General features: G+C 34.4%; 1 protein-coding gene across 1 annotated transcript; it reads left to right on the forward strand.

The window, feature by feature from the left end:
• The first annotated feature begins 4,773 nt into the window (after positions 1 to 4,773).
• Positions 4,774 to 24,916, forward strand: LOC123310085. Its single transcript, XM_044893465.1, has 7 exons — positions 4,774 to 4,979; positions 14,444 to 14,641; positions 15,366 to 15,470; positions 17,401 to 17,635; positions 17,730 to 17,967; positions 23,793 to 23,986; positions 24,674 to 24,916. Exons 1-7 carry the CDS (start codon positions 4,890 to 4,892, stop codon positions 24,781 to 24,783), a joined length of 1,170 nt encoding a protein of 389 aa, XP_044749400.1. The 5' UTR covers positions 4,774 to 4,889; the 3' UTR covers positions 24,784 to 24,916.
• The last annotated feature ends 481 nt before the right edge of the window (positions 24,917 to 25,397 follow it).

Consider the following 25,397-nt stretch of genomic DNA (forward strand, 5'->3'; position numbering starts at 1 on the left):
ATTGAAAAACAGGTTGAAAACGTCCACCTCCTCATAAGGTGTTCTCACTGGTCCTCTGACGAGTTTCGATGAAATTTCAACAAAGTTACATAAAACTTTTTCTTTCGAAAATAGATAAGAAAATTTCAAATATCTACACTTCACTTCGAATATTGTAGGATTTGATATAATTTTCAACTATTCTTTTTTAAAAGATGTATATATCCAAATTGATTCCTTGGTTTTCATTTCCGAGTCCAAAAGAAGTGAATGGTTATAGCTCCATTCAAAATCACGTGTTTCTTCACGAATATATTAATTCATTCATGATATCACACTGTGTCATGGACTCTTTTTTAAGATATTCATTGATCTCTCAGAATAACTTTCAACATCAGCAGAGGAATATCGGATTCTAGGTCCCATTAGAAAAAACCTATTATGACACTGAAAAACTCAATGCTTCCCTAAATTATAATGCGGTGACGATGAAATAACATGCTATGATAGGATTTGCATCAAGGTTTTCTCTTCTCTCGAATTAAATGGGTGATGTAAGTATTCATATACGCATATTTTCGAGTTCACATCTCGCAGAAATGATCTCGATGGTATAGTTTAACAGTGCAGATCTTTTTGACCTCGTTTGGAGCTCCTTAGTTAATTTATATGAAGTCAATGATACGTTTTTTTAAAGTTATAAATACAGGCGTTTGTTCAATAGTGGAGCGCCTAAGCTAATGATGATGATAATAACAGGTATTTGAACTTCATTCTTGTATTGTAAGCTACTTGGGTAATACAAAAAAAAAACGGAAATATTAAAAGTGTTATAATTCTACATGATGGCAGAATTGAAAATGGTAAAGATCTCTTCGAAAAAACTTCCCAAGCAGAAATATGTATTCAAAAAAGTGTGACCTCCTGTTTTCACCATATTTTTCATAGGAATCCCAATAGGGTATAGCTAGAAGCTGCGTAGAAAATTTTTTAAGGAGGAAGTTCATAGTCGACAACACTAATACCTAATACGCAAATTTTCCACCGCGGGACACTCTGTGTATGATGGCCTTCATTCTTCATTCTACAATTCTCCATAATGAAACAAAGTTTGGCCTTATTTCCGGTATTACCGGAAGTACCTTCGATTACAAAATATTTTAGCTGAATATATCCATTACGAATTACGATCTACAAATTTTCAGGAAAAACTCATTCGGTTTCCTAGATGCGTCTAATAGACAGTTTACGTGAAACATCCAGTATTTCTTCAGTGAGATTACCGAGTATGAACATTAACCAGTCAACCGGTACTGGTTGACAATAAGATTGGAATGAAGTGAAAAGAGTCATGAACAGCTTAATAATGTCTTACAATCAATGCCTTGTTTCCAGTTCTTGAGTTTATGCCTAATTTATCAGCTTCAAATGTGCAAAGAAGTCATTTTTCATACAATATTCTATCGTTTCACTCCTGAGCATTCAACTGTCATGCAATTTATTCAACAAGTATATCAATCAAATCAAGGTGAATTATTCATGAAAGTGACATGTAAGCCACTGTCTACATGAAGAAAAATTCAGCTGTAAAATTCTCGTGATATAATTGGATATGTGGAAAGAATTTTACAGAATTCCGACATTTTCTGCTTAATGGTCGACAGAAAACATTTTCATTATGTCGATTTAATAAATCGGAAATCAGTTTACTAATCTTTTTGAACGATCAACGAAGTAGCGATTTCAGTTAGCAAATTTGTACCTTTATCGAAATAAAGTTATAAGTTCCGCTCAATTTTTGTCATTTTTCTGGTTTGATAAAAATAAATGCCTTTCATCTTCATATAGCTGTATCTGAGCAGGCTCAGCTCAAAAAAAATTAAAAGAGGCACCTTTTTTTTGACAAGGAATCACCCCCGAATTTTCTTGCAACCATTTAATTTACACCCTGTATAATTGAATTTAGCTACTCAATCGGTTTTTTTATTAAATTTCAACATCATTTTTAGGGCTTCATCGTTTTTTTTCAAAGCTCACAGATACTATAGGATTTGGAATTTTAAATTACATATTCACTTGTCAAAAATATATATATCATTAAAAAAAACTCTTTTGTTTCTTTTATTTCTGGCAAACCTCATAAGTACCAAATTCTACAAGAATAGAACATTGAGACATGAATTCAGTCGAAATAATGATCTGATGCACAACTATCTCAATTCTTCGCAGGATTGCCATATTTAGATCTTTGAGTATTCAAGTTCAACATCCAAGATTCCATTCTTTTTAATGTGAGTATGAACGTGATTGGGATGCATTAACTGATTTTTTATAAGAGATATGATGAACCCAGGCACTTGAACGTTTTTGTTCGGTCCATTATTAATCTAGATATTCTAATGTATTCAAGGAGAAATATCATTCACATGAGGTGGTTGGTGAATTCCAGCATGAAGAACCAGAGTGCCCTCTTACTAGTATACAGGGTGAGTTTTTGACTCACACAAATATTTTAACAGTATATTTTAGGGGTCAAAACTTTTCCTTTATCACTTTTTCCGAATCAGCTCGGTTTGAAAGATATGGGCTGTTTAAAAAATTTTATTTTCAGTTCTCATAAACGGTTTTATGGAATGAAATGAATTGAATTTATTTGATTAATCTTTTTCGAACACTTGATATCTCCCACGTCTTCCAGTTTTCTCATTATGACCATTACCATAAAAATACCAAAAATTCGAAAAACCAAACTCTTGAAACTAAGTTGAATGCTATCTAATGAATATTTGAACGTTTTATAAAACGTCTCTCTATAACGTCTTCCTACAATGCAAAGGTATTTTGTCACTTTCCGACATTGTTAAAATTCCATTGTCACTTTTGCCGGGATGTCAAAATCTACAACATATCAGAAATTCCGAAAGTTAAACCGAAGCCATTTTCCATTTAAATAGTGAGAGATCATTTTTTCTGTACAAAGGAGTAAGGTGATAGAGAGTAACTTGAAATTATTTGGATATTACCTAATTATTGCTCCAGTGCACCATGAACGATATAAACAGTATTCAGTATTACAGATACAAACATTTTACTTCAATTTCTGCAAGCACTTCAGAAGATATTCTAGAATTTATTCTCAGAAATGTAGTTCACAAGCCTTTTTTTTAATGTCTGGAATTTCTTGTTATATAGGTTTTTTTTCTCAGAGAAATAAAACAGATCATGAATTATAGAAAATAGAATGAAACAATGTTTAGGGGGTTGTAAGCATGTGTTTGCCTCCATCTTCTGGTCCAAAATTTTTCTCAATATGAATAAGTACCCGACTATACAATAAAAATTTTCAAGAATTCTTCAAAACAATAGAAACAAATTTAAACTTATTAGGAAAACAATTACAACAACGACTATAGTACATGTTTAAAGGTCAAAGTGTTTCAAAATCACGACCTCAATCTGAAGACCAAGACAGCTGTTTACAAAGCAGTCCAGCGAAAGCTGGACACCCTACAGGCAACATATTAAACAGCTTGAACAAACGCAACAACGTCATCTAAGACAGATAATGCACATCAGACTAAGACAGATAATGCACATCAGATGGTTCCACAAAGTTTCGAATGCAGAAGTCTTGCAGCGCGCGAGTTGTACAACAATTGACATTCGAGTAACGATGGCCCGACTCAGATGGAGCGGCCACATTCTGAGGATGCAAGACACAAGACTCCCCAAAATAGCTCTGTATGGCGAATTCACAGAGGGAGCCCGAAAACCAGGAGGCCAGTATAAGCGGTTTAATGATATACTACATCAATCCCTAAAATCAGTTAATGCCAATCATAACTGGAAACAACTAGCGTTAGACAGGTCACAGTGGAGTTCTTTGGTACACAGTTATAATGGAGACTCGAGAAGGAGTGTGGAAGGATCTGTAGGTCACGGTTGGGTCTCTTCAGTCACAGGAGGGCACACAGTCGCAATTAGCCCTAAGAAATTACAAGTCTGTTCGCACCTTTTTTTGTCTTTTTGTAGATTTATTTCCGGTAACGGGATACAGCAATGAACATGTGCAAAAAATCTTTGATACATTGAACGATTCTTTGAATGATAATACAACTGGCATTGAAAATACGGATAACCACACTCTACATATTTTAATTAGTGACAATGCTTAATAGAATAATTTGGAAGCCAATTAACGAAATAATGAAAAGGAGAAGTTTGAAATTAAAACGATCATATTGAAAAGGGTGCAGTGCAGAAATTCGGAGACCTGGGTCTCCCTAGAGTTTACTTCAGGCAAATTTTTATGAAAATCCAAATGAAATTTTCGAATTGCTATGTTGTCCTATAAAATACGAATACAAACCGATAGCGGAATTCTTCATTCAACAATGGCATCTACATGAGCTCCACTCGAGTAAGACAAAGTCTCAGTGAAAATTTTTGGGTTGATCATCAAGGAATACAAAAACTTTTTAATCCGTTACTTCCCATTGAGATTGAGGAAAAGGTCAAGGCCACCCTCTTCGAGATATTGTACATAACTCTGCTTCACATCACGGGAAAAAATATTTCCGAATATTTTATATATTTACTTCGTGAGGTGTAAACAAATTATGAAGCGGGTTTTATACGCATGCCTCGGGCCATTCCAAGGAACATCCATTCCCGTCGTTCGTATGGTATCAAATAATTATGAACTAATTAAATAAAACCTTCTTTGTGTCGTTTATCAGATACCGATAAAAAAGAGGGGGAGTAGTTGCGCGAACAGGATTTGACGTTTGAAAGGTTTCAAATCGGCTTCAAGTTATCAGCATAGTGCGAGATTATGGTCAGTCAGTTTTAGCTGTGGAACAAAGTTGGTTTATCCTAATTAATTTATTTATAAACGCAGTTTTAACGAAATGCCGGTGACCGGGAGCGATATTGGTAGACGCCAAAGTATCCCTATTCTGTATACAAAAGGGACGCACTATGAAGTTGGCTTTGATGTGGTATGTCAACCAAAATATCATTTTTCCTATGCCGATACTTGATGTGACAATGTACGATTTGATTACTGTAAAGCATACATACATAATGCTGTCATTACCGCATTGTGTCGTTATATAGGACGCAAAGATACTTATATTTCCAACAAATATTCTTCACGCTTGCGCCCTTAATGCAATCGTAAGAGTTTGAGGTAAACATTTCTTGCTAATAGAATCATTACTTTTTTATGGTCACTCAATAAAATAAGTCATATCACATTGGTCATTATAGCTTTTAACATCGACAACAATTTTATTGTCAAAGCCAATTACTCATCTGTCTCAATTTAATACAGGGTGAGTCTTTGACTCGTAAAAATATTTTAACAGTAGATTTTTGAGGTCAAAATAAACACTTTTTTCTTTTACCATTTTTTCCGAATCGGCACGGTTCTTGAAGATAAAGGCTGTTGAAAACCATTTAAAAAAAATGTATTTTTCGTTCTATCTCAGAAACGATCTTATCGAGTGAAATGAATTTCGGAATATAGTTTTTCAGTTATTTAATGAATCTTTTTCGAACACAAGATGTCACCCACGTCTTCCAGTTCTCTCATTATGACCATTACCTACCATAAAAATAACAAAAATTCGAAGAACCCAACTCTTGAAACTAAGTTTGACGCTACCTAATGAATATTTGAACGTTTTGTAAAATAAAAGTATTTCTCATATTTTCTCGTATAATGCGCCGTTTTCGAGTTATTTGATGTTCAAAAGTTAAAACGTATCTGTGAAATTCGAAAAATTGGGTACTTTGGCTGAATACAACACTGTTTAAAATATCCACGGATGTGTAGTGTCATAGATTGAGCTTGTTATTCTGAAGATAAATTTGTTTCTCCAGGGATGGCATAGCTCATTATGAAAACTTAATATGGATATATCTTTTTATCACAGCGAATCGGAAAAAATGGTAAAGTTAAAAAGAGTTTCTTTTGACCTCAAGAATTTACTGTTAGAATATTTGTACGAGTCAAAGACTCGCCTACACCGAGGGACAGATGAGGACAATACAAAATTAATGCAAATTCTCAGTCAGGTTCAACTAACCAAATTTTATGATGATCAATGAAAATTACAAATTTAATTATGTTTTCAGTAAAAGAGTATAGTTTTGATCAATTTCTTGCAGCATACATCTTACTCGTGAGAGATAAATGTCATTTCGTTGATGTTAAAGAATGCACCTTATTCTCTGCTACAATGCAGTGCGTGTCAAATGATACATATCTAATGATCTAAACTAAAACTTGTTACCCAGAAAAACAGCATGAAACAGAAGAAAACTGACTGATCTTTCAACTTTTTTGAGATATTCTGCCAGAGGTGGTGTAGTACTTATGCAATAAATGATGATAACTTTATTTTTTTGTTTAGATCTATGAAAGACTAGAAATACCTATATCGAAAACTTCAACGAATAGGATAATTGCGGACGCTGAAGGGAAATGAAGTATAACACTTGTAGATAATGGCTTATCAGTCTGATTTTATTAATTTATTAATCTCCAGTTAATCAACTATAGAATTGTCATTCATAATTTCACGGGATTAATGAACAGAATTGTTTTTTTCAAGAAATACAAAACCCTTTCTGTCCGTATTTACCCGAATCGTTTGGGGTAAAAGCGGACGTGTGTTGATTTAGTTGCAAACAGTCTAGGTTACTAACGCATTTACTCAATTGAGGTAAATATTAATTGCAGAAAACACAGATAAATCCTTTTTAGGACGATGTTCCACCTGAACAGTACCCAGTTACCGCTTTTTACAAGCATTTTTAGTCTAGGAAATAGTAGACAGCAGAAAAGGCAGAATTAGTCCATTTTTTCTGTTGCAAAATCATTTTTGTACATCTTTCATATATATTTTCGGAACATCTGTAAACAAACAATAATTATTATTGTTTTTTATTCATCATACTTGGGGTGATTGCCTTGTTCGCAATTACCCCAAATGGCATTTCTTAAATAATACAACAAATATTTGAGACTAGTACAATATTTTGTCGAATGTTATTTGAGCATCACCTCTATTGAAACAAAACAATCGATAGAAATCATTTAGGGGAGACTAGGGAGCATTGATACATGGGGAGGCTTGATACAGGCTTATATCCGCGATCTGTAGCCGTTTTCAAAAGTATTATACTAGTGAACACTATTCTTTGGCAGAGGGCATTGCGTGACGTTAATATGTAAGGCTAACAGTAGTTTGTTTGTGAAATAATCAACGAAGAGTGTTTCGAGGTGAGAAATTGTAAGTTTTTACTCAAGTTACCTAAGGGTTTTATGATCATGCATTAATTCTCCGGCATAAACAAACATTTCACTGGGAAATATGCATAAAACTACTCAATTTACAGTTTTATTCGCTTTTCAAAATATATGGGTATAAGATGAAAACATAAATCACTTTAAAAATTGCTTTCAGGGAGGTTTGAGACATTTGTCGTGGGGAGGCCTGATACATGTATAATCTTAAAAAAATATTCCGTAGCTAGTTGGATAGGCCTACATGAAGGCGTCTTCACCATCCAACATATCAAAGGGATTTTTAAAAACCGTACAATCCCCATGTATTTAACGAGGCCGACTTTTCTTGTGTGGAAGTGACTAACTGACAATTTCCTGATTTTTCTACACCTATAGGACCAAAGCAAGCCAGTATCATTGCTGACCTACCTACTGAGCTGAATAATCCTCTCGATTACTCTCCCAGTACATCGTATCAATCCTCCCATATGTGGGGAGGCTTGAGACAGTTTGCATGTTTTTGTGTTCAACGTTCTGTACAGAATAAGATGTTTATGTTTTGCGACTTCTATATTTATTTTGTTGAACGATTAATTGAAGAATTATATAATATAAGAAAAGTCCTGCTTCTTCATATAATTCAGTTTCCAGAATAAAAATTCCAAAAAACGTATCAACCCTCCCCAGTCTCCCCTACTACTCGACATCACTCTTTCGATATACACCACCAGCAAAATAAAAATCCTCAAAATTAGATCACAAGTTACACAATTTTTCGAAATGATTTATCGTGAAAACTATGAACGATCACTGGTAATAACTGTTTTCTTCAAACTAAAGATGATTGAAACTAGATAACTTGGTCATGATAACTGAGCGCATCGAGAAGGATCTAGTAGATATCCCTGTGTCCGCTTTTACCCCGCGTCCGCAATTTCCCCATCGTCCCCTATCTCTTTTTGGATAATTTCCCATTTTTGACACCCCTTCAGATATCTTAGAAGCACTTCACCTTCGCGAAATATTAATGTTTTCAGACAAGGAATCAAGTCCTGCATTTGCCGCATCTTAAACTCCCAATGCCAAAGTTATTTCTCTTACCTCTGCTGCTTCCTTATGTGACGCAGAATGTACCCAAAATGAAAAAAGTTAATTAGCAATTAACGTCTCATATCTAGCCATACCATGTCAAGGAATCAATTAACGCGAATAAGAACGAGATGAATCGATTAAAATCTATTATTGAAAAAACCCAAACTGAGAACAATCGATGATTCGCCGAGCAGGTCCTTTATTTGGGTAAACGGCATTTCATTGCAGAGTTTCATTACATTCCAAAACGTTCAGAAGCTTCAATCCTCAAGAATTCGTGTCAGGTGGTTTGTTCAGCAACCTTAATGACAAAATCGGAGTAAAAATCGAAAGACTTCATATATTCGTCCTTCTCTCCTTTCCCTAGATCGTTAGAATGAGGAGTTTTAATCACATTTAGTTCCCTCCGTTGCCTCATTTGAATTTTATCTCAATACGCACTCAGTAATATGTAAAATTATAACATGTTGCAACTTGATTTCCTTAACGATTCCCACTCAGGTGGGACACCTTTTTCCTTATTAATTCTCAAGGTATATCAGCAAAGTTTTTCCACTTTCCTTCGTATCTATGTTAAATTGAATTCGCTTGATACGTTCATCACATAAAGATAATTTTTCTCGAAAATGTACCAAGGTACAAGGTATCTACCAATGCCACCTCATATGTAATGACACGTATCAGAGTTCGTGACAATGAGGAGACAATGTAAATAAATATTAACTGAACAATTATGTATAGAAGATATTTTAGAGATGTGTTCACGAGTCAATTCACTAGAGGTTACCAAAGTCTGTGGATATGTGGCGAATCGAAAAGAAACAGACTGTCTGAATTTTAATCTCAGTTTGAGTAAGCGGAGTTAAATCGCGCTTGATGAAATAGCCCTTGAATAAGCCAGTTAAAGTAGTTATGACTGCAGTAAAGTTTTTTCAAATCAAATGACGAAAAAGCACTAACGTGAAACAACACCTTTTTTACTTCTTGAATTTCACAGCCTGAAAAGGTTCTAAAATAATGCTTTAAACGTATTGTTCCTTGTTCCCACAATACTTCCATCAACGGTTTTGAAGATCTTCGTACTTTGCAACTACTTGCTGGGCTATAATTCAATTCGATCGGTAAATTTTCTAATTTTGACAGAATTCCTAGATGACAGATCAAGGGATCCTTATTTCAATAAAAACTGCGAAGAATACCATTTTGATACTTAAGCAGGTAATTCTGGATACATGTGGTCGTGTATACGTGCATTAACTTTTTGGAAAAGTGGATTGGACAGCGTCCAAATATAGGGCAGAACATGTGGTTCAATCACCTCCTAGATGTATCACGCGGCGACCATGTTTCCTCTGAAGAATACCAAAGATGACCTACTTCCATAGCATATATAAGCAGTAACCCCTCATACCATAATTCCGACAGTTTGGTGCACAGGCCTTTCCGTAGAAAAGTGTTTCTCCACACCACATCACCTTTTAACCCTTGCACATCAATCATGCATGACCGAACACAATCTTAAAGAATCACTTAACCTAATGTTTTTTCATTGAGGTTCTCATTTCAGCAATTCTCTGCACCAGCCAGTCGATCAGTTGGGAGCCTAGAGTGAGGTTTTTTCCAACGGGTTTATTTGCTGAGCTTATAACATAAAGATGTGTTTTTTCTCATGAAGACAGTAGTTTAAAATGACTTAGACACTGAGGGCGATGTAAGATATATTTCTGAAAAAAATTGCGATTCTTTCTAAGCCATTTTAACCTACGATTTTCATAAACACAAGTTTATGTTATAGCTCAGTAAATAAACATGTAGGAAAAAATCATAGTACGCCACTGGATTGCTATAAAAAGAGTGTCTCAAAAGTTTTTTCATTTCAACATCTTAGCACAAACAGAAACGGAGATAATGACCAAAGTTGAAATCGCCAAATTTAAATTTTGGTCTATAACCCACAAACAAAAGAAAATAGAGGAATGCAGTTGATGGCATTGTTAGTTTCTCGAAAAAAGACGACATGAATTGCATGGCACATTCATTTTCCTATTTTGTTGGGTTAAAAAGTTGTAGTTCAGGTATCATCAATTTTGCCCAGCCGTTACACTTCTGTGCATCCTCGTGACTACCTCTCTAAATGACATTATCACTCTAGACATGATAAACAAATTGAAGCAGCTCATCACAACATATTTTACGACGATCAAATGAGAATTGTATCTAGAAAACACAATGATCACTTAGCTACTTTTTTATTAAAAGAGATTATACCACAAAAAACAATCAGTAGATATGAAATTCTGAGTACAAAAAACCAATTATCGTTGGGACATTCTTAAGGGTTGTAGGATCCGTAAGAAGCTCACCTATACAGGGTGAGTCTTTGACTCGTACAAATAATATAACAGTAGATTTTCGAGGTCAAAAGAAACACTTCTTGCCTATACCATTTTTCTGATTCGACCCTGATAAAAAGATAGCAATTTAAAGTTTTCATAATGAGCTGTGTCACTCCTCGAAAAACCAAATTACCTTCAGAAAAACTATATAGCTAAATCTTTGTCACCACACATATGTGGACCTTAAGAACGACGCATTATACGAGAAAGAATACTTTTATTTTAGAAAACGTTCAAATACTCATTAGATAGCGTCCAACATAGTTTCAAGAGTTGGGTTCTTTGAATTTTTGGTATTTTTATGGTACGTAAGGGTCATAATAAGAAAACTGGAAGACGTGGGCTATATCTGGTGTTCGAAAAAGATTCATCAAATAAATGAAAAATTATATTCCGAAATTCATTTCATTCGATAAAACCGTTTGTGAGATAGATTCAAAAATAACATTTTTGTATGGTTTTTCAACAGCCTGTGTATATTTCAAACCGAACCGATTCGAAAAAAATGGTAAGGGAAAAAAGTGTTTCTTTTGACCCCAAGAATCTACTGTTAAAATATTTGTACGAGTCAAAGACACACCTTGTATATCTAGCTACCTATAAGAATTGAAACTCTCAGACGAAGGATTCGAAGGAACCTAAAATTAAGTGGTAATCATCGAAAATTATCATTCCTCATAGCGGAAGTTTGATCCTCAACAAAATCGATTACTTCACAGTATATTGATGGTCAAATCAATTTCGTTTCTTTGAATGCCCAGCAATTCCCAGTTTATAGCTATAAATCTGAGATTTCAGGCGTGAAGTAACCGGTTAACCCATTGCCAGCGGGAGACATAAAAATATGCTCTGACAAATATTATATTCAACCTTATACAGACGTGCATAATTAATTGCTTAATTCAAAGAAAGAGATTTGTTATTTCTTTGGTCGAAATCATGCAGCTTAGGAATAGTTATTTAACCACTACAAGTGCTTCACCTACCTGAAATGCTATCGTAGTGGTTGAAATCATTCATCCTTTTGAAAATCGGGTAAAGGAATTTTCGGTTCGATTATGGATTTTCATTAAGTCATTCAATATCCAATATTATGGAGTCCATAGTCGAAAGAAACATTCGAAATGCAGGTGAATTCTTGAGCGGTTAGTATTTTCGAGGCAATAAACAATATTAGCCTTTATGTCAAATAGGTAGATACATTTCACAACTAATACAAAATATAAATTAAGAAAAATTTACATCAAATCTTACGGAAATTGCTATTGCTATTACTATTGATTCAATGATAGCCATTTCAATTGATAAATATAAATCGCCTTGACGCCCTTGACTGACTTTGATAAGGAATATGCTAAATACTATTATATCCTGGAAAATTATTGTCACAAAGTTTCGATAGCTATGCAAGTTAAGTTGTCTAATTGAAGAAATGCAGTGCAATGAGATAATTGCAGCCGGTTGAATACTTTGTATGGAAAAAATATACACTCGACATGGATGAATTCCAACTTTGATTTAATTAACGATCATGAAGAAAACAATTATAAGATGAAAACAAATCATAAGCTGTTAAATCATTGGACTAATTGGAGGATTCTGGAATTTAATCGTTTCGTCGAGAATATAAACTGCAAACAAAGTTTTGAAGAGGATTAAATGAAAGATTTAAAAATATTTCTTCACGACAAGTCAAATTTAGTTCAGCTGTTCAAGTAAGAAATTCAAAAGACAACTTACGTCCAGTTTCATAATCAAATTTAAAGTCACTTTAAGCGTAAAGCTTCCTTTAATGTTATTTTTAGTAGGGTTAAAGGAAGCTTTAAAATTAAAGGGACTTTAGGTTTGATTATGAAATCGGCTGTTAGACAACCACCTACTAGTGATACGTCATTTAAAAGCTTGAAGCGAATATCAACAATGATTTCAGGAAAAATATAATAAAAATTGATTAAATTGAAATATGTATATCAATCATAAAAGACAATAAGACATATAAAGACAATAACCAAAAACAATTTTTTGGCGGGAGCGTGCATTATTGTTCCACATATACAGGCTGTTTCTGAATTGGAGCTACAAACGAAGAGGGGAGATTCCTCAAGTGATTTTAAGAAGAAGAGTCCAATAAACATGGGATCGCAAACGTTTCGTTTTCGAGATACAGGGTGTTAAAGTTCGAATTTTTGGGTTGGTATCAAAACAAGTTCTGAAAACACATTAATTATCAGAAAAATGGCGAGTTTAATTTGATGTGTCAAGTAATTTGTTCACCACAGCTTACTAACTGAATTTTTATGATGATTTGGATTTTTCTGAGGAAGGGATAGAAATCCTAAGAAATTTTCGAAATTGGTAGCAGATACGACAAAACTACAAGATACCATAAGGTTTACTATAACAACAAATCTTCTTTTAACATTTTTCAAGTCAACATTGGCTCACCAAAAAAAGGTTCTGGAGGAAAACGGGGGACAGTGTTCCAGAAAAAATATCACCCTGTAGATTTACTATCGAAAGTGGCATGTCAAATGGTGTTAGTGTGAACTATCAATTATTATAATATTTTTGCCAAATTTCAGAATTTCAGAATATCTTGTGAAATGTAGATACTATAAGACAAAAACTTGAAATTTTTTTTAACTTCAATACTCTGTAGCCTGTAGGTCGAAAACGAATCGTTTGCGATCCCATGTTTATGGGACTTTTTTTCTCAAGATTACTCAAAGAATCTTCTGTTTTCGTTTGTATCTCCAATTTTAGGAACACCCTGTATACTATTAAATTTTTAAATGCTTTTTATGCCTCATATAAAAATCCAACATGTATAATACGCTCATCTCATATGGGGTGTCGTGATATCATTTTTAGTATTTCCACCAAATTAAATATTATTATACAGGGTGGGCTTTTTAAAACAAAACAGACGAGATAACGGGCGGAATAAATTTATTTCGAAAAAATGCTCGGACACGTCGATTTTTGTTTCGGTCAAATTCACAACTATATCGCTTCAACCCTTAGTGTTAGAACAACAACCCCTAAATTTTGAATGAGAAAGATAGGGTGAGTAATACCTCATTTGAAAGGCCTTTTTATCCTGAATTCAGCATATTAATTTTTTTCTTATTTATTGCATTCATTTTCGAGATATTCAATTTTGAATTTCGTACAGTACCAGTCATTTCGCTAACCATGCTATGTGAAATCATCAATTATTTGACTAATTCATTCTGTGGTTACCATGGTAACCGTTAATTGTCAATATTAGACAACGAAATAATTATTATTGGTAATTACTTTTTTCAACAATTAAGGTGGTTGTCTCGTCTGTTTCGTTTTAAAAAGCCCATCCTGTAGATTAAATTTTTCTGAACCAACTATACTTCTGTTCCTACTACCCCTATATCATCTACCGTATATTATATTATCCAGATTGTAATGGCGTTCCACAAAAAACCTCAGTGCATGGATATTATAAAATTCATAAACCAAATATTTCTGGATTTATCCATTCGATAAATGAGTAAAAAAACCTTGATCCATTCAATGTTCCATTCAGTGTTGGTATACCTATTAAGTACATGAATGTTTCACAGTATTCCCTCGTTTTTTGTGAGACAAACAACACTAATTTCTCGTTCGACTCTTTCGATGCAATTAATGTAACTTTTTTCAGGGAAGAACTTTTGGGTCGCTGATACAAAGTTTCGTTAACTCATCTGAAGCGCTGAATCAAGAATACCTACCCGCGTACAACACAACAGAAGGAAAGGAGGCTTATGAGGCAACTCTCAACAATTTGATCCGGAATTTTCCCCAATATATAAAAGAACTGGAAGGGATTGCTGATGGTGCCAAAGTTCCTTTTTATAAGGTTGGTAGTGTGAATTATTGATAGGAAGCGTCTATCAGAAACTCCGTCAAGATAAATGTAAAATATTGAAGTTGAAGTTTTACATTTCAATTTTCATCAGAAAATAATGTCAACTGCCAAATTTCACAGCTTACTACATAAAGATCTTTTTTTCAACTCTCATTATACGTTTATCCATATAATAAAAGTTTTTGGTCATGACCAATCACCTTATCTATATGTTTGCCCAGGATTACCATACTCATCTTGCGATTTCTAGATTTAACCATCTATCTTTTGGTGGTTGTCCTTGAAGTAGGTATCTTAGACGAAATGTTGCACTTTCAAATTGTCTGGAATAATATGCTCAAACAAATTTATTGATATGGCGGTGAGTAGAGAGTGGAGTTCAATTTTTGTATTGATCAGAGTTTTTTGAGCATATAAGTAAATCAAGAAAAGAAGTACCTACTCCTTTCCACTAAATATGCATGAGTTGATTACATAAAAATAAACATTTTCTATTAGGGAATACTTAATACCGGAGGAATAAGAAAAGACAGTTTCTCGTGAAAGGTGAAATGATTATTAGTTCAAGGTATTGTATACTTTATAAAAAAAAATTGTTTAATAGTGTAATTATAGAATTATGCGTTCTATGATCTCTTTCCTTCGAAAGCGAATAGCTCAGCTATTCAGGAAAGCTTAAAAAACTTGCATGGTTACTCATTACAACTTCTTGCAGCTACTGTTGCTACATATAGATGACGTGATACTCAAACCTCAAAACAAAGAAGGACTGAAACAACCCACTGGATGTTCTTCCATAGCACTGAATCTAAAGGATCATGTAAGTTCCGAATATAATTAGAACAGTTTTAATTTGGAGGTTTTTGGGCTGATAATAATTTTAAGCAATTTTTGTGCCGATAGGCAGAAAAATCTGAAAATCACTTCAGGCATTGGTATTGAAATTGTGATGGAGGTATGATTGAAAATAGTGTATGATAAACGTGCATCAGTGCCCTAAAAGTACTCGCAACGTTGAACGTTTTTTGAAAGTTCACTTATGCAGGGTGTCTGTAAACAAATTCGAAGGACTTAGGGAGATGATTCCTCGATGAAAATAAGCAGGGGTAGTTCCTATAAATTTTTTTCGAAATCGACCTCCCTTCCAAGATTAGGTACAGCCTTTGGAAGGCAATGACAGTTTTTAATTTTTTTCACGTTTCTAAAAAACACTGAGTCATAAAACTATATCTACATAATATATGAAGCACTAAGTAAATGTTACTCACATAGCCTCGAGCTAGAAGTATCCTTGCCCCATGATACAGGTACACTCAATTTTTCACCAAATTACATCAATCTACCTAGACTACGAAAGAACTACTTCTTTCTACGTTTTTGGGATCTTCATATCCAAATGTAGTGTAGAAATTGCTAAGGGGAAACTATGATTTCCTTCGAAGAAAATTGATAAGTGATCAGACGAAACGCATACTCTCTGTAAGGTTTTCTTGGCTGATGTGCCTTCCAATATCCCAATAAAAGCACTTCATTTTTCTGCCATTTTCAATTTGATCCGTGAATTTCCCAGAGTATCGATAGCATCCTGGCTGCAAAAGTGGGACCCTATAAATATTTTATGAGTTTTATTCCCAAAGGTCATTTTGCAGAATGGAACAAAATAGGTGATAATATTTCCCATCAATTTTCAGCTTTCTGAAATTGAATGTAACGTGCTCATATACAGTACGAGTCTTTAACTTGGAATTAATTCAGTAAATCAAAGGGAGTGTATACTCGAACGGCTAGATCGATTAGTATCTGGAATTGCGCTCTTTTTGATGTAAGAAAATGTTATACATCATAACCCAAATTTGAGATGTGACGTCATCGATAATTCTTTTAAATTACAATCCAAATTTCTTAAACCTCCTGAAATTCAATTTTTGAAGTGTCTGAATCATTTCATTGATTTGAATCTTTTTTGGAATTAATGGATGTTTATTAAATAGGTTTTTAACGAAACGGAAAAGGAATTTGACATTTGGTACGCATGTGTTACTACCCTTCGAGAATAGTCATTGAAAAATCAGGATTGCCATTTAAAAGAAAATATCGATGGCATCATATTTTAAAAGTGGGAGACGCTGTATAAAATGTTCTCACATGGAAAAAAACGCAATTCAAAATACAGATCGACCTGTCCAAGTGTCCAAGCAGATTTACAACAAAAACGCTGAATTCATTATAATGAGGGGCTCACAGTGTATATCTTGGCTGATTATGTAATATGTTCATGTATAAGACTTCGGAAAATAGGCGCATACAAACACTCATATTATATCGGTGAAGATTTTATGTTTATTAACAAAATTTTCAAAAGATGAACTTTTCAGCTGAAAATAAGCATCGTGCATCCCAAAGCACAACTAAAACAAGTAGTATGTGGATGACCTTATATTTTTGTATATAATAATGAAAGACTATTAACATATCTGTAGTTTTAGCGAAGGATCTCTTCCTTTTCAATTTTATCAACAAAAAAGCTTTTTCACACGCGCGTGGGAGAATTTTTTGACAACCTCGATATCACTGAAGGGAAGCATAATGATTATGCTCAAATTTCAATAAACGTAGAAGAATTCTAGAACTAGAAATAATACATTTGGATTCAGAGAATTCCAAACTTCGCATCCTTGATTTCTTGAAAGAATACAATTTTACAATAATAACCTACAGACAGACGTTTAATTCTATGTTTATTCTTCCAGGCAATTCTAGGTCACACGGAAGATGCATTGAGCGATACCTTGAACCATTTCTATTTCGTCTCAGCTCATATAATCTCAGATAAGCCGCAGGGAAGGTGGAACGTGAAGGAAGAAAAATTTACCTCTTTATGCTATGCCGGTCATTTGCCCGGATATACGATGAACTACAATCACCACGGCTTAGTATTTTCAATCAACACGATCAGTGCCACAAATCTTCAACCTGGCAAGACACGTGAGTTTAAACTATACAGATCCAGATCACGTCAGTTATAGAAAATTGAATTTTGGTCGTATAATCTGATATTTTCTCTTCTCTCCACTTCAAGCACGTCATTTCTTGACCAGAGCAATGCTGGGGGCGGAAAATTTTCTGCAGGTCCAACAGATTCTGAGAGATTCGGGAGTAGGGGCGGCAGATGCTTGTTCTGTTAACTTGACGTTTTTGCAGCAGGACGGCGATAGAGTATTTCACAACATAGAAGTTGGTCCAGCGGTCAATTCAAGTGAATCACAACTCAGCGCCTTGACCATAAGTCCTGGAGAGGATTTCATCCACACGAACGAGTGAGTACAATATGATGAATATATACTAACTCACAAAGAAACTATAACAACCAGAAGAAGCTGTTTAAATTGTAACTTTTTTTTGGTAAAACATAGATAGTATAGCAAGGAGTAAATGATTAAAATTTGGAGAAAAAAATCGTGAAAGTTTTTTCATGTGAAATAATGCTGCTTGAAGAGATCCAAAGTCTATGTTTAGTTGTTGTTAAAATGCCTAGAGCACATGTACGCGGAATTTATCGCCAGCTAAGTGAATTTGAAAGAGGTCGAATCATTGGTCTACGGGAGACGGGGTTGTCATTTCGATAAATCGCTAACCGTACGAAGATGAGTAGGCACCAGACGTCGAAGGGGCACAAATGAAGTTCAAGATCGGGCGGCGTCTAAGACTTATGGCCATTAGAGACCGATTTGCGACAACTCGATCTTTGGCTGATGAGTGGTTAGGTTATGAGAACAAGGCCATCCTGTAACTGTCCGAACGGTTTACCGCCGTATAAGGTCTTTTGGACTGCAGCTTTATCGACCGGCAACGATTACAGTGGTGCAGAGAACGACAACATTGGAATATAGAATGGCATCAGGTCATCTTTTCTGATGAATCTCGATTCTCCTTGAGTGCACATGATGGCCGAAGAAGGGTAAGACGACGTCGGGGAGAAAGACGTGAACCTCATTTTGATGTTGAGCGTCATGTACACCGGACAGTAGGTGTTATGTTATGGGGTGCTATTGCACATGGAAGTAGGTCACCTTTAGTCTTTATTCGAGGTAACATGACAGCGCTGCTTTACCTTCAAGAAATAGTGGGGCCATATATGTTCTTCCTAACCTTAACCGGCTCGAGAATCCAATATTTCAGCAAGATAATGCTCGACCTCATGTTGCCAGAGTTAGTTTAAACTTTTTTGAAGCGACCCATGTGAATCTTTGGCCATGGCCGCCCAGATCCCCCGATCTTTCACCAATAGAGCATGTTTGGGACATTATGGGTAGAAGGCTTGGAAATTTACCCCAGCCCCCATGGACTTTGATGGCTCTGAGACATGAAGTACAGGTAGCTTGGGATAGTATCCCTAAAGAGGAGATAGACCATCTTCTTGCATCAATGCCAAGACGTGTTGGGGAGTGTATGGATAACCGCGCTGGACAAACACATTATTAACAAATTTCATTAAAAAAAAATGTGAACCCTTCGTATCTTTTCTCAAAATTTTAATCATTTACTCCTTGCTGTACTATCTATATGTTTTACCAACTACAAAAATTAAAATTTAAACAGCTCCTTCTGGGTGTTGCAGTTTCTTCTTCATTTTGCGATGAAATGAATAGGGTACTGCGAAATTTGTAAAACACATATTTTGATTTTGAGTCTCCATAAGAACCTATAAGAAATGCGATGTGATGGATATGTTTTCAAAGCTAGATCTTCATCATGACAGAAGGTAGAACTCAACAAAAATCGCATTAATTAAATTATTCAAGATGGCGAAGTTGTCATCCCCCAAATCTAATACCCTTCCATTAAAACAAAGATTATTATTAACGTAACTCTATAATCTTTGCTTTAAAATAAAGTACTGGGCTTGAAAATGACGCCGGCAGCGGCAAAACAGTCATTGTTTACTGACAAGACTATGTGAATAATTGTTTGAAGTTTGAGGATGGTTTAAAGAACTTGTATAATGAAAGGGAGTTCAAAACAGTGTAGAAGAATTTCCAGGGCCGGATCTAGGGGAGGGCTAGGGTACTTGCCTCGGGCGGCATTTATAAAGGGCTCCTGTTTACTTTGGATTTTTGTCTTCGTCATCAATTTCAAAGAATTAGCGCTAATATTAGCCTTAAGAGAACTCGATGAGTTGACGTTTTCAGTTAGTTTATTCTGAAAAATGTGGGGAATTTTTGAATTTTCGATGAGAATATAAATAATGGTTTCGAAGTTAGGTTAGGTTAGTTTAGGTTGGAAAAGTGAAAAATCATATTTGTACATGAAGAAAAAACCATTTTAAGATATTAATAAATAGAATAAATGATTGGATTTAGTTATTCAAGCGCTGGACAGAAAAAATATTACAATTCGACTGATTTACACCGAATATTTGCAATTTTCAGAAGAACTTTAAAAAATCATATCTCCCAAACTGCAAGTCTCCCGAAGTTGAGGCATGTTCCAATCGATTTTTCATACAATACTTCATTTCAGAAAAAATTGACGGAGGTGGGCACTTATAATCTAAACTTTTACCGTCAAATTTGAGAGTCGACCAATTCAAGCGTGGGAGACAAATACACCACTCAGCAGGTACCTATATACAGGGTGTCTCAAAACTAGCGAATCAAACGTCACACCTCGGTAGAGTAAATCAAATACTATCGAATGACACCAACATTAGTTGAGCGAAAATGTACCGTTTCCAAAATAACCTAACCTGCAATTGCTGATTTTCGGTCTATTTTTCCAATCACAGGGCCAATTTGTGATTAAGGACAGCGTTTTTCGCCCATATTATCACCCCTATAGAGGGGGTTCATTCTGAGTAATACAAATTATGTAGAAAAACAATTGTTTTAATTTACATTTACTTGGTTTTTCGATTAACTACTTGGAATAATTTTAATTAGGTGTGATAAATCAATAATCTAAAATTAATATGATTTAAAATCGCTATCCTTTGTCACAAACTGGCCCTGTGATTGAAAAAAATTGTTCGAAAATCGGCAACTTTAGGTATTTTCATAAAATTCTGATTATTTTGGAAACAGTACATTTTCGCTGAACTAATATTGGTGTCATTCAATAGTATTTGGTCTACACTATCGTGGTGTGACGTTTGATTCACTAGTTTTGGTACACCCTGTATACATATAATATAGGTTTACTACAACAGATCAAGAAATCTTGAAAGTGGAATGCATATATTTCGGAGGAAAATATAGACTAAATAGAGAATGATTAGGGCTGGTCGTTTTGGCCTTTTTTTGGGACGGCCTATGGGCATCTTTGGCGGCAAATTCTGGAATGATAATGATGAATGGTGCATTTGTTGGAAGTGGCATTTCTTAGATTTTGCCTCCACTGAAAAATCCAAGATCCGTTTTACCATTGAGTGTCAAACCCGCATTTAGGGTGTTCTATATTCATGCAATTATTATTTATTATTTTGCATGATTATTCGCAATTGGCAAATCTTCCATTGCAATGAAATACTGAACAACGGACATTTCCACACGCCGGACCTGAGCATCATCAACTTGATGTCCAGTCTAATAGTTCAATTACCCACCTCCAGATGCTAGGGTGAAAAAGTCACTGTAGTTCTCCGAGGCACAGCTGCGCCCCTTCGAACCGGAAAAGGAACTCTTATTAACTTATTTTGGCCAGAGAGTTTGTCTCTGTTTTGGCTTCATTTCTCTGAACCTCGTTGTTCCTGCAGGGCCTAGACCCTAGGGGGGTTTAATACTCAATGATTTTACTGAGTCAAAGATTATAGAGTTAGGAAGATAGGAAACAGCCTCATATCGCTAGTACTAAAAAGCGTATACGTTTTGGCCTGTGTTGCACACAATTGACAATCAGGTGGCGCTGAAGTCGTGCTCTCAAACTGTTGAATAACAGTTTTCTATTTCATAATTGAAGGGCGCGAAATTCGAATTCTGTTCCTCAATAAAAGGGCGCGAAATTCGAATTCTATTCCTCTTATTGAATTCGAGTAGACTTGGTCGAAACCAGAAAAAACATCCTGAGCGACAAAACAAAAATAGGCCTTTGTTTTGTGATCAAGATGTTTTTTTCATCTAAACATTGTTGTGAATCAATTAATATCAATGAAATACTGTGTTAGATTTGCTATACTTTTTATTTGAAATATATAGAAAAATTTGACAAAATTGAAGATTGTACATGGTGTATTCAAAGGTCAGGCTTTTTTTTAACGGAAGGTACAATTGGTGAAAATAATTCACCTTTGAAAACATCCTGTACACAAATAATTGAGCTCTGAATATAAGACACAACAGAACATGATGGAATGTTATATATCAAAGGTGTAATTTCTACACAATACATTTTTTTCCAATTAATAGAATCAGTTGAATTTGTAAAATTTTTATCAGAAATTAATATGAACAAATATTCGATACAACATATCTCTCAAGAATTCTTTTACATATTAGTTACAGAATTTTCAGAACCACAATTAAAAACAAATTTACATAGGTGTAACCTGTATGTCGGTAAAGATATGTAAGAATAACAAGTCAACTCCGAAATGCAAATAACTTCACTAATAACATGAATTGCATATCAACATAATAATACATATATCCAGCTATAAATGATAAAATTCAGTGATAAATTGAAATACGTGTATCTATTCTAATGTATAAAATTGTAGTGTAAGAGCCTTGGAGTACAAGTGCATTTTATTTGGTTTTGAGAAAATCAGATTTAAAGTTAAAAATTATTTCCTAATTCGACCAGTTGGATTCTCTAGTACTTTGTATTGCTCTATCGTTTTCACTTGAAGTTTTGGACTTACTCTTTTATACCATCCTCAGCTTGTCTCACCACTTACTCATAGACAACGTGGTGATCGCCAAAGTGCAACTTTTCACATAGACTAATTTCATCGTACATCAGAGAACAAATTTCTTTTTTCTGCTCAGTATTTAGGAGATGCAACCTCAAAGAATCTATAATGACTCTATGTATTCCAGGAGAAACTTTTTTACTGCAGTTCACCAAGTCAATGTCTGGACATACTGAAAATCCTATTCACTTCAGAGTACTGAAAATAAAAATCAATCAATATCAGAGTCACATTGTACGAGTTTCAATACTTACGTTCAGATATTTATGGTGAATTCGAAAAACTTATTTTCGGAGAATCTTTTGTACTACAGTTTCCACAGTTCCTCACCATACAATAGTTTCCATAAGACATTTTGAGCAAAGATATTTTTCTTTGATTTTGAAGTTTTCACTAAGGAAATACACAAAAAACTCTAATAATAAACGACTAAAATGAACTAAATAAACGACGAGCGGAAAGAGAATCAAAACAAAACGGCCATGTTTCTTCAAATCTTACAAAAGTCAAATTATGTTTCTCCAAATGGCCGTCGAATAAATATTTTAACCATTCTTGGCATCTTAGTACAACAATTGAACCACCAGGTGGCGCTACCGCAAGTGTATACGCTTGGTTTCCTATCTTCTATCTTCCTAACTCTATAATCTTTGTACTGAGTATTGCTACAGTATTTTTACCCTACTGGGTAAGACTGTGCAAACACCAAACTATAGGTGTCTTAGTTCTTTTTTGTATTAAATAAAAAAAATCATGAAAAAACCTCCAAATCACAAACAAAATAATGAGAAATAGGCAAGCAAAGTTTCCATTTTTATTCCCATTCAAAAACCGAAGGGGCCGATATTCTAAATGAAATCATATATGTAGTAGAGACCTAGGTATAATTCATTAGGTCATCACGACATAAAGGGTTTCTCGTGAACTTTCCAATAGTGCATATAACACAGAATCAAGATGCCGTATTGGGATCTATTTTATCGAAGATTTTTCCAACTTTGTAATTCCGAAAATTTTGTTCGAGTTATATTTTGACCAGTTCTGTCTTCTGCACTCATCAAAACACCCTCTGCTCGTTATACTTATAGATGGGTGCCAAATTTAACGTTATTATATTTGAAGGCGTATTTCATCGATGTATATGTATATTTTGGGACTATTTTGATAAAATTTTGGAAGAAATAAAATAAAATTCTCATAGAAAAAAATTAATATATAATCTCATACTCCTTTCAGATACCAAAGACTGCCTCTTGACCAAGCTAATGAAATGATGTTGCTCAGTAGCAAATGTCGCTCTGAAACACTGAAAAATTACCATCCACCTTCTTCATTCGAAGATGTTGTGAAGATGTTAGGCGATACATCTCATCCGGAACAAAAAGTATTTAGAGACCAACCCAACGATTATGTCAAAACTATTGCCGTGGGTAAGTTGATATTGCAAAATTAATAATTAAACTTCTTACTCTAAATCAGAAATAGGAGAATATACCGTCAATTTGTTGAGATTATATCCATATGTATTCACATTGGAATTTGTATAGTGCTTGTTTCGGAGAGTGGTGTAAATTAACATACAGAAATATAGCTTTAGGAGGATCTTTACATCATCCTTCTCATTTCGGTTTTAATACTTCGATCTTGGTTTTTTCCGAAATAATATCAATTGTCTAGTATATATCCTATATAATTATACAATAGTTCTCTATAGTTTGGATCTTTAATTTGAGGGAAAAAATACTAATGCAAAGAAGTGATGAAGAAAAAATGATATAGCTTCTTCTATTACTTAGGAATTTACATTATATGAAAGACATCTGGATAATAAGGCGATAATGTACAAATAAGACTATACTCAAAAAAGGCCTAAAAAATTGGAAAAGCATGATTTTTCAGAATAATAGAACCCTCTAAAACTATTGAGAATAACCTACATTCTATTTTTATTTGCGTAAACATCAATAACCCACGCTGGATCCTGTTCTACATCAGCTGCTCTGTAATTTGATCACCTCATCTGGGTATAAAAATCATAAAACAAAATTTTAATCCATGCGCGCTGTTCTCGCTGATAAATTTTAGTTAATTCATTCACATATTCAATCTTTTTTCAGGTATTTTCGACTGCAATAATAAGACATGGAGCCTTTATTCGGATAACCCGATATACAACGAGCCCCTAGTTGTTCTTCCTCTACTTTTGAAGAATCCTAAATCTAATTGATTTCTCCAATTATCATCTTCGGACCATGTCCATGGTTATTATTTATGATGTGATATAAGTATAGATATCGCTTGAAAATTTCCCGAATATTTTCACCCAAAACATTAAGTTAATATAAGGTGTAAAAATTTCATTGAAATTGTTACTGATACATACCTTGAATTCAATGTGAAACATGATATTATTTGCAAATATGTGTGTAGAAATGTGCTTGCTTAGAATAATAAATCCAACGTATTTGCTGTATAGTGTACCAACATGAGAACAGAATTAAAGTAGAAACAAGTCTATACAGAATGTTGCTAAATGAGTGACGCAAAGGAAAACCCATGAAAGAAGACGCATATTTTAGTCTTCCATTTTTCTCTCTGGGATTTTGCTTTTGAGATACATCGTGACATGTAAAAAAAAATTTTTTTTGCGGCCTAATAAAAAACATTGGATAACGGTGATGATCGTAAGGATTATTTTTTCAAGTGGCATCAAAATTAGTGAAGATAATATAAGAATCTCCACCACTGGAACGTGTTTCCACAGTTTTCTGTTGCGACACTTATTTGGGAACACCTGTTATTTTCTTGATTTTAATATATTATATACAACTGGGAAGAAGT

The sequence above is a fragment of the Coccinella septempunctata genome, chromosome 1 (genome assembly GCF_907165205.1).
Source record: "Coccinella septempunctata chromosome 1, icCocSept1.1, whole genome shotgun sequence".
Lineage (NCBI taxonomy): Eukaryota > Metazoa > Arthropoda > Insecta > Coleoptera > Coccinellidae > Coccinella > Coccinella septempunctata.

Excerpts from the sequence above, each read along its gene's own strand:
- LOC123310085 (XM_044893465.1), top strand. The coding sequence starts at position 4,890 with ATGCCGGTGACCGGGAGCGATATTGGTAGACGCCAAAGTATCCCTATT. Across the intron at positions 17,968-23,792 it reads GATTTCATCCACACGAACGA|ATACCAAAGACTGCCTCTTG; the intron begins GTGAGTACAATA and ends TACTCCTTTCAG. Across the intron at positions 23,987-24,673 it reads TGTCAAAACTATTGCCGTGG|GTATTTTCGACTGCAATAAT; the intron begins GTAAGTTGATAT and ends ATCTTTTTTCAG.